Source organism: Lampris incognitus, chromosome 16, assembly GCF_029633865.1.
Source record: "Lampris incognitus isolate fLamInc1 chromosome 16, fLamInc1.hap2, whole genome shotgun sequence".
Classification (NCBI taxonomy): Eukaryota; Metazoa; Chordata; class Actinopteri; order Lampriformes; family Lampridae; genus Lampris; species Lampris incognitus.
Genome location: NC_079226.1, coordinates 36,786,072 through 36,796,696, shown reverse-complemented (window position 1 = coordinate 36,796,696; position 10,625 = coordinate 36,786,072). Strand labels below are relative to the sequence as shown.

Below are 10,625 nucleotides of genomic sequence, written 5' to 3'. Positions count from 1 at the left end.
GACCTACTCAGGGATGGCCCGAGGCACAAGCTAACGAAGGAAGGCTGCTTAGGGCCCCATGTGGTTACGGGTGACACTCCTGTAACCACATGGTTACGGGAGGGTGACACATAGGCCGACTGAGTAGTTGCCTAGGACCTTGCATAACCTTCCAGTTATTCTCAAATTCAAATGAGCAACGAATTGGTTGTTGAAGTTGTTACCGGATACAGTAATAATACATGTTGTCTGGGGACTCCATTAGCATGGAGTTGGCCCTGCATGCAGTCACTGAGTAGTGAAGTGGACACCACCTGGGGGGGGGGGTCAATTAAATTTGCCAGGGCTCCAAAAAGCCCTGGATCTACTTAGTAACCTTAAGGCTTTATTCACTGAAAAACATGACACGGTCCACAAGTATGACTGCTTCTTTTTTTTTTAAAGGTGTTATGGTGTTTATATATTAAAGCCCTCAAAGAGAGTTGCCTCAGAGCGGGTGCCACATTGCTTGGTAACCTCGCCTCCTCACCTGTTAATTGTAAAGAGCTCTCAACTTCAGATATATGTGGGATTGCCCCGGGTGTTTGCATCTCGGCTGAATCTAAATATACGTCGGTGACAAACGCTCCAAATACAGCCGCACCCAACTGTGACGTGGGGGTGGTGCTGAAGTAACAGCGTCTCTGAAAAGGGCTCTCCATCAAGTCAAGTCAAGCAACGACGTCTCTTAAGAAGTTTGGGATCCCATCGGGGGGGGCGAGAGAGAGCTAGAGAGAGAGAGAAAGCTAGAGAGAGAGAGAGAGAGAGAGAGAGAGAGAGAGCGGGGGGGGGGGGCTCTCCATCAAGTCAAGCAACAAACATCTCTGTGATGTTTGTGATCCCATCGGAGGAGAGGGAGGAGGGGGGGGGGCAGTGAGAGACGCCATGAAGTCAAACAAGTTTGTGATCCAATTTCCATCGGGAGAGAGAGCGAGAGCGAGCGAGCGAGCGAGCGACCGGGAGCGAGAGCGGGAGCGCGAGAGAGAGAGAGAGAGAGAGACTCTCCATCAAGTCAAGCAACAACGTCTCTGCGAAGTTTTTGATGCCGTCGGGGAGAGAGAGGGGGAGAGAGAGAGAGAGAGAGAGAGAGAGAGAGAGAGAATAAGAATAATAACAAGACGCTTCCATCATGAAGAGGCAGAACGCCAGGACCCTCGCCCTCATCGTCAGCATTTTGACCTACCTGGTGGTCGGGGCGGCTGTCTTCGACGCCCTGGAATCCAAGCAGGAGAGGAGTCAGAAGAGGAGGCTCGACGTCAGGAAATACGACCTGATGCGCAAATTCAACTTGACCAAAGTCAACTTCGACGAGCTGGAGCTCGCCGTGCTGCAGCTGAAGCCCCACAAAGCCGGCGTGCAGTGGAAATTCGCCGGCTCCTTCTACTTCGCCATCACTGTGATAACGACCATAGGTGGGTAGGCGCGATCCGCCGCCGCGTGACGCCGCGTTTTAAAAAGTTTGAGGTGGGGGGGGGGGGCTGGGGGGACCACGTTCCCGCCAAAAGATGTGTTCTGACTGATAGGAAAAGATATGGCGGCGGTTAGACCAAGGACAACGGCAAGGGTATTATTTCCTCTTTCTTTGTTTCTGTATTCAGAAATTAGATCCATGACAGCAGCGGGCCGCCGTTTGTTAGTTAGAAAGGCTTTTTTTTTTTTACTGACGACGTTAAATCAATCGATCGAACAGACTGTTTATATAGCACATTTCCTACTTGAGCGTTACGCTGAGCAAAAGTCTACACAAACTATAAGGAAGAAAATGGCTCCCTTAATCTCATGTGTTAAAAGTCAGTTAAAGTCAAATTGAATATGACACCTTTGCTGGAATTTAGTGGCAGCATGGGGTGGTTGTGTGTTGAACAGAAAAAGCTCTGAAGTTTTACTCTCAGTAAAATTGACTCAAATCATAGATAGATAGATAGATAGATAGATAAGCTACCATTTTAAGATAAAAACCGCTGAGAAGCTGCATCAAATACCAGCGTTATCACATTGTTCTTGAGATACCAAAAGCCATAGCCAAATACCCACATACAATCCATTCTTAATCACTGCCATCATCTCATGTCCCTGATAGCTCAAGTGAAAATCTTGTATGTTCTTTCTGTTGTTGTTATTTTTGTTTTGATCCCATAGGCTACGGCCATGCAGCCCCCAGTACAGACTCAGGGAAAATATTCTGCATGTTCTACGCCCTCCTGGGGATCCCACTCACCCTGGTCATGTTTCAGAGCCTGGGTGAGAGGATCAACACATTGGTCAGGTACCTGCTCCACCGAGCCAAGAAGTGCCTGGGAATGCGTCGAACAGAGGTCTCCATGGCAAACATGGTAACAGTCGGTTTCTTCTCATGCATGAGCACACTGTGTGTGGGGGCGGTGGCATTCTCCCACTGCGAGGGCTGGAGCTTCCTGCACGCATTCTACTACTGCTTCATCACGCTCACCACCATTGGTTTCGGCGACTATGTGGCTCTGCAGAAGGACCACGCACTGCAGAATGATCCACGCTATGTGTTATTCTGCTTTGTCTACATCCTGACGGGCCTGACTGTGATTGGGGCCTTCCTGAATCTAGTGGTGCTCCGCTTCCTGACCATGAATGCTGAGGATGAGCGGAGGGATGCCCAAGAAAGGGCCCTGCTCTCTGGTGGTAAGACCAGGGCAGAGGGGGCCCGTCTGGTCCCGCTACCGGCTTCAACTGCCTCCACACCCGCTGAGGACAGAGATGGTGCAAAGGCCGCAGATTTTAAAGGAGTTTACACCGAGGTGCTGCACTTCCAGACAATTTGCTCATGTCTGTGGTACAGAAGCAAAGAGAAGCTGCAGGGCTCCATCCCCGCTGGGATCTCTCAGGAGCTGTACCTCTCGGGTGTATGCCTGCCACAGAGTGCTGACTTTCCACACTACTTCGAGCCCGGATCCACGGGCTGCATGTGCAGCCCACGTCAGTGCACTAGCATAAGTTCTATCACTAAAGGCCTACACCTTGTCTCTCCATTCAGGGTGTTTAAGAGACGCAGCTCTGTGTAAATCAGTCAGTACAGTACCTTACATTTCAGTCAGTACGTTCTTGGAAATTCTTCCTGAAAAGAAGCAAACAAGTAGATGTCTGTGGTGCTATAATTCCTGTAATGACTCCATATAACATGCAAGTGTGTGAAAGCACCTGTCAGAGAGCAATTCTTGTGCTTTTAATCAAATATTTGAGCCAGCATTATGTGGAATGTTATGCCTGTGGCTCATTTAAAGCACTACTCTGTGTCTTTTGCCTTGCAGTGTGTAGGCATTGGAGACTTGGTGATTTAGCTAACCAGTTACAACAAATGTAAAATACACATATTACAGCATACAGATGCCAGCACTGCATTGCTACCAGAGGGGGTGGATCTCTAGAATCAGTTGAGCTGAAGAATATTACCCAAGGGAGTAAGAATGTAAGAGACTCTTGACTGGAGATACTTGAAAAACTGGCACTGCCAGGGTAGTTGTTTTCTCCAGACCTCAGTACAGTGCAGGGACTGACTCATTTCATGATGTTTCTCATGTGCTAGTTCCGTCAGTGTCTCTAGAGCCAGTGAAGATACACACTTGGTTTATCTTGGAACTTGTGGGATTCAGTTACGAGACTGCACAAGCAATGCCACTATTGCAGTATCTGCTAGGATCACAATGCTGGCACATCCTTCTGTTTTCATTACCTGCAGAGACAGAAAGAACATGTAAGAGTTGTCCCTTTGAGGACAGGCACTAAAGCACAAAATCTGGTGTTTGAAAGATGGTTTGATGGCATCCCCCGGAGTACATCATGTGGAGGGAAATCTAGTTCGGGGACAAGTGTAAACCCAGCTTGTGTTTTTTCATTCCTGTTTTGACTCTGCTTTGCTCCCACCCCCACCCCGATCTTACCGCTCTGCCTTTTTTTTCTTGACCTCAAGAACTCTTGGGCTTCACAGCATTCAACACATATGAAATGACTTGCGTCAGTTTTTCAGATTTCCTTAAAACTGTCTTTATCAGGTCTGGTTGTAGCGTCAGGGTCAAAAAGTAGTAGAAATGATTCTGAATATTTCTTTTAACCTCTGGGTTGTGCCAGATGTGAGGGAGTCGACTGTATTGGGGCAGAAGATAACAGGCCATTTACTGATCACAGCAAAACGTACTGCATTAACCTGCAATAGTGTGTTGATTGTCAGAACTTTCTGGCAGCAGTTATATTGTCCCATGCAGCAGAACCCACCCATCTGTTACACCAAAAAAATGTGAAAATAATCAAAGATCCAGCTGAGGTTTCCATTTAAAACCATAGTCTTCGTCTAAGACTTGGCTTAATCCCTGCCTCCTGATGTATTGTACTGTACTTCACAGGTCAAGGGGCCATGTTTATGTATGACCAGATACTCTTTGCACATATTATGAAGTGAGTTAATTATTGGTGTGCATCACATTGTTGGTAATTAATAATAATTCAACTTTAAATCCAAAAGCCTTTATTCATGCGAGTACTGTATTGTTTGTAATGGACTTTATCAACCATAGATGTACATCATTCTATTGCACTAGTGTAAACAGGCTTCTGGAAATAGGTCAAGAATGTTGTTTTTATTAAGATGATGAAATGTGCAAAAATAGTACTTGAATGCATTGTGAATACTTGAACAAAATCAAAAGAGAGCATTTATCTTCAGAGATGTCTACTTTTGACAATGTTCAAGTGTTCAGCACATCAACTAGTTCATACAGTTATAATAAATACTCAGATATATTTTTACAACGCTCTTGGAAGAACTATCTGTAAAAGAAAATTTTAAGAAGCAAGGGCGCTTCACCAAACTCAAGATTTTTTTCCCCTGATTTCCCATGAAGTATCGTTTTTTATGAACGTATGAAAACTGAAGTATAATCTATAAACTGTGTGGTTTATGCTGTATCTGTGTGGAACACTGTGACTTATAATCACCATGGGTAAAGTACTGTATCTACAGTCTACTACCTTAAGGAAATATCCCAGAATTAATTGATCATTGAGTTTATGGATTAAGAAATTACTCTGCCAGGGTTCATTTGTGGTGCTGTTGTAATTGGGAAACTGAAACCGTTGATCGTATTTTGATGCACTAACCTCAAATCATTGTCAGTTTTTTTTATGCACATGAACCAAGGTAGACAGAGAAAGAACGACAAACTGCTGAATGTATAGAAATATCAGGGTTGTCCAGATGGTATCCCTGTGGGGATTCTGACTGTAACTCAGTTCTGAACAACCTACAGTTGGCAATTTACTGGTTATTGTATGGTCATCCACAGCACACACATTGAAAAGCTAAACTTGGGGCGTCTGGGTGGCGTACCGGTCTATTCCATTGCCTACCAACACGGGGATCGCCGGTTTGAATCCCCGTGTTACCTCCGGCTTGGTCGGGCATCCCTACAGACACAATTGGCCGTGTCTGCGGGTGGGAAGCCGGATGTGGGTATGTGTTCTGGTTGCTGCACTAGCGCCTCCTCTGGTCAGTCAGGGTGCCTGTTTGTGAGGGGGGGGTAACGTGATCCTGCCACGTCCCTCTGGCGAAATTCCTAACTGTCAGGTGAAAAGAAGCGGCTGGCGACTCCACATGTATCGGAGGAGGCCATGTGGTAGTCTGCAGCCCTCCCGCAATCGGCAGAGAGGGTGGAGCAGTGACTGGGATGGCTCGGAAGAGTGGGGTAATTGGCCAAGTACAATTGGGGAGAAAAGGGGGGAAAAGCCACAAAAGAAGAAAAGAAAAGCTAAACTTCCCAAATGATTATTCGACCTTTTAACTGTATGCCAACCAATCAGTCTGGCCTTTTCCTACAACCTACAACCAACACCCTCTTCTTTTTTGTGTGCACTCATAACTACAGTAGGCTTATGCACTGCTGGCATAATGTTGAGTTTGTTGACAAGTAGTATCTGTTTTGGACCTCACACACACCCACAACCAAACACCTATGTTGATGGCCTACAGGCTCTGTGTTCTGGCCTGGCATCTCACGGTGCTGAGAACCGATTTTTGGTCAGATCACGTAATCAATACCAGGAAGTCACCAGGAAGACAGTTTAGCCTACTCCGGTCTTTGCTTATGTTTGTCAGACTTCCAATCAGATTGCCACAATTAGCAAAGACCTGCAGCAAAGGTAAACGTACAGAAAGCCTCTGCAGCACCACCCTCGTCACCCTGCCACCACCCCCTCAAGGCTGTATTTTGTGGGATCTGAGTAGCCGCCTAGGGCAGATAACAAGTTTTTCTGCTTTGAACTTACGCATACAACTATTTAAATGCGTGCATTTATGCATGTGAAACAGGGGCCGATGCAAATAGCATGCATTCCTATAAGCGTTGTAGCTCACAAACGTATAAGATACCCACACACCTGCAAAAGTATGCAAATAACGGCGTCTGGGTGGCCTAGCAGCCTATTCTGTTGTCTACCAACACGTGGATCGCCGGTTCAAATCCCCGTTTTACCTCCGGCTTGGTCGGGCGTCCCTACAGACACAATTGGCCGTGTCTGCGGGTGGGAGCCGGATGTGGGTATGTGTCCTGGTCGCTGCACTAGCGCCCCCTCTGGTCGGTCGGGGGCGCCTGTTCGGTGGGGGACCTTGGGGGGAATAGCGTGATCCTCCCACGTGCTACGTCCCCCCGGCGAAACTCCTCACTGTCAGGTGAAAAGAAGCGGCTGGCGACTCCACATATATCAGAGGAGGCATGCGGTAGTCTGCAGCCCTCCCCGGATCGGCAGAGGGTGGAGCAGCGACTGGGATGGCTCGGAAGAGTGGGGTAGTTGGCCAAGTACAATTGGGGAGAAAAAAGGGGGGCGGGATATGCAAATAATGTCAATACTCACAGGAACCTAGTGTAAACTACTAGTAAGACACGTTAGCCCTTAGCTAACGGGTCTGACCCTTTAGCCGAGCGGTTAGTGATGTCGCCTTGTGGTGCAGTACACCCCGTATCGAATCCCGCACCGGGCAAGAAAATAACCGGTTACATTACCAATGGTTACATTGGTAATGTAACCATCGGCTAAAGGGTCAGACCCGTTAGCTAGGGGCTAAGGTGTCTTATTAGTAGTTATCACTAGTGTATGGCAAAATCAGTTGGAAAAAACAAAACAACACCAGACCCAAGTTAAGCATGTAGATGATCGCTGTCATTTGGTTCTGAATCGGCCTAATATAGCCCAGTTCTTGCCTAGCCACTGAAATTAAGTAGACTGTTTTGTATTATGTGGGACCGAACTAAGAATTATTTGATGCATTAGAGAAGTTTGAATGCTTGGTTTTGAATATATTTTTCTTTCCTGTTTTTTCTGCTATCATGACAAAAGCTTTGCGCCATCATATTTAACCGGTAGAGGGCGTCAATTCACCACTGACTGACAAGTGGACGATTTGTACGGAATAAAAACAAAATCCTAGCTGTATAAATATACTGTAAGATTAAAAAAGACAGACGTCTAGAGATGTCTATATGTAACATACTGTGACATGTGAGTTTTAATGATGTACTGGGGGATTTATCAGAGGAACACTACAGAGGATGCTACAACACACATGCAGGAGGCGAGCCCCATTCTGTGCCTTGCTGAAAAAGGATAATTTGGGGGGGACATACCCTTTCATAGGTTTCATTAGGTTTCATGGAATTTTGCAAAAAAATGGGAAACCTCCAAGAAGCATGTGAATATACTGAGCTAGCTAGCCTGCTTTAAATAGACTAGTGAGCTTAAATTGGCCACTGTCCTTTGCAATCACCTTTGCACATTTGTAGTATATATTTTCCTGTAAAATGTCATTTTCTTTGGAAATTGGTGTAATGCAGCATTAATCTCATCAACTCACATGGATATTCTGAACCTGTTGGTGCCAAAAAAAATAACTATTTCAGTAGCCGTTAGTTATTTAGTGAATGCAACTGCCCCAAAGGATTACATTGCATATTGATGCACAGCAGTTGGCTGATGCTAGCTAGTTATTTAGTGAATGCAACTGCCCCAAAGGATTACATTGCATAATGATGCACAGCAGTTAGCTGATGCTAGCTAGTTATTTAGTGAATGCAACTGCCCCAAAGGATTACATTGCATAATGATGCACAGCAGTTAGCTGATGCTAGCTTGCTCAGTATGGTATCAGTTTAAAAACATGCTGAAACCCAACACATGAAGACTTGTCAAGAAGAGAAAACTGAAATGGTATGGTCACGTCTCGAGAAGTTCCGGCCTTGCAAAGACCATCCTGCAAGGCACAGTGAAGGGCGGGCAAAGACGAGAAAGACAGGAGAGGCGATGGCTATGTAATGTCAGAGAGCGGACAGGCCTTGACTTTGTCAGCTTACGGAGGGCTGTTGAGGACAGACAGAGATGGCGAAGGCTGGTTGCGGATTCAACGGCGGTGCCCCAATGACCTCTCGAGAGGTTATGGGATAGGTGAGGCGGTGAGGAGGATACCCACTAGTCGGTTTGACAACTGATGATACGAAAAGGGCTTGGAAAAATACTGGAGTTTTACTTTAATTGGTTCAAGCTGTCACATTTTTCACTCTCTTACATGTTTTTTGTCACAAAACATCACAATCACTTATTTCTCATACCAAATCATGTGTGATTATTATTGTTCATTCCACCAAAGGAGATATAATGTCTTGAATATACGTGTATTCTTTGGAATTTTAGATTTTACTCGAAAACAGAGTTACATACATGGCTCAGCAGAGACGGTACTCTCGGCACAACTTTGACGACTAACAAGCCCACCAACCCATCCTGAGTGCTGAGGTTTTACTCTCAATGTTCGAAAACAAACCCAGATGCAGCCCTTTTTTCTTTTTTTAATAAACCATAGGTATTGAAAGAATCAGGTTTTCATTGGGTTCAATTTGACTGGGATCTGATCACCTCTGATGGAGTAAAGCGTTTTAGTAGAGGAGGAGATTAACATGAGGCTAAAAGGCAGATATAAAAAGTCAATTCTCATCATTATTATTGTTTTACTGCGAAAAAGGAGTCCCCCAGCAAAGCCCTGCTGTTGCAAAGAACAACGCCTCAGTCCTCAAATGGTTTCAATAACAATTAAACACTTTAAATTACAATGGGTTTCAGCTGTTTGGTTTGGAGGGCAAGCAAGGTTGTGCCTTGCTGTCAGAAATCACTTGCCATTACAACATCAGACCAGTCACGCCTGGCCTTGCACCAACCAACGCCTGCAGGCTCTAGATGTGGACAGAGAAGCAACAGAGGGAGCATCTTCTCAACAAATCCCTGTATTGACGCCATGCGGTGCAAGCATCTGCTGTTTTCTACTTCGGCCATAGACCGGAATATCTATGTCAAAGACAAAAATAGTTTTACTTGGAAGGCTGGCGATGACATTATGTCTCTCGGTTTCTTCTCTGAGAGAAACTGCCTACTTTGGGTGATAATTCAAGGAACAACAGAGCTGAAATGGGCATTCACACCAATTCAACTCACGAAGATAGGAGCACAAGTCAGTGTAATTTCAGAAGCATCATTTGGTGAATTATTTGCCTTACTTTCTTCATCCACCATTGAAAATGAAGCCCAGCTCACGTAGACCTTATTTATAACTGCAAAACCATTGACTAGGTTCAGTCCATGACGTTGGCTGTTCATCTGGTCCTCACGAATACCTGGTACTGTTGTTTTTCTATCACACCAGGTAGTTGGACTGTGTTCATCTGAGTAACCTCACATACAGACTGCGCGTTATTTGCGGCTCTACTGGGTGCATTATATTTTGAATTCAATGCATGAGATAGGAATGGGAGAGGCATCCTTGGTGGATTATCCTTCCTAACCCAAAATGGGTCACATTGATGATATGTGTCTCTTGAGTACGACCGATATACTGTAGTATTTCATATGCAAATTGACCACTGGAATAAAGACTGATTCTTATATGAATACGGTAACGATTTCTGACAGGTGGAGCGATATGTTTCTTATTATCCTTTTTTTATGTGGGAATCTATCAAGTATACAGGATTTACATCAACTAATATTGCACTCCAAGAAATATAATGTAAAAAGACCGCTGGCTGCTCTACCAGATAGATGGATAGACTTAGTTAAAATGGAGCTAAAAGGACGATGAAAAAATCTTACGGCAGGAATATTTGACTACAATCCCTGAACAATTGACTTTTTAATTTCCTTTTCACATTTCATTTTTCCATCCTGCAATCCCGTCATTCACACCGAGACACCTGTTCTCAGTTGCTGAGTGTAGCGGACAATGAAGGATGCACCTTATCATCAAAATGTCTTATCATTACAATATCAGGCCAGTTGAAGGTGGCCTTGTGCCCACAAATTTGTCTTCGGGCATTAGATGTGCCCAGAGTAGCAACAGAAGGAGCATCTACCTGGCAAATCCCTGCACTGACTCCCTATGGTGCAAGCATCTGCTGTTTTCTACTTTGGCCATAGACCTGTGTTTCTGTGTCAAAGACAAAAATAGGCTCACTGGGAAGGTCAGCTATGGCATTATGTCATTCGCTAGCTTCTCCTAGGACAACTGGTTGTTTATTTTAGGAGCCATTCCAACAAGAACAGAGTTA

At 45.2% G+C, this 10,625-nt stretch overlaps 1 protein-coding gene across 1 annotated transcript; it reads left to right on the top strand.

The window, feature by feature from the left end:
- The first annotated feature begins 1,147 nt into the window (after window positions 1–1,147).
- Window positions 1,148–3,053, top strand: kcnk3b (potassium channel, subfamily K, member 3b). Its single transcript, XM_056296293.1, has 2 exons — window positions 1,148–1,430; window positions 2,158–3,053. The coding sequence occupies exons 1-2, from the start codon at window positions 1,148–1,150 to the stop codon at window positions 3,051–3,053; spliced, it is 1,179 nt and encodes a 392-aa protein (XP_056152268.1).
- The last annotated feature ends 7,572 nt before the right edge of the window (window positions 3,054–10,625 follow it).

What these genes read in the sequence shown, in the direction of transcription:
- kcnk3b (XM_056296293.1), top strand. Translation starts at nt 1,148, where the DNA reads ATGAAGAGGCAGAACGCCAGGACCCTCGCCCTCATCGTCAGCATTTTG. An exon ending in CACTGTGATAACGACCATAG is followed by an intron (nt 1,431 to 2,157) that starts GTGGGTAGGCGC and finishes TTGATCCCATAG; the next exon opens with GCTACGGCCATGCAGCCCCC.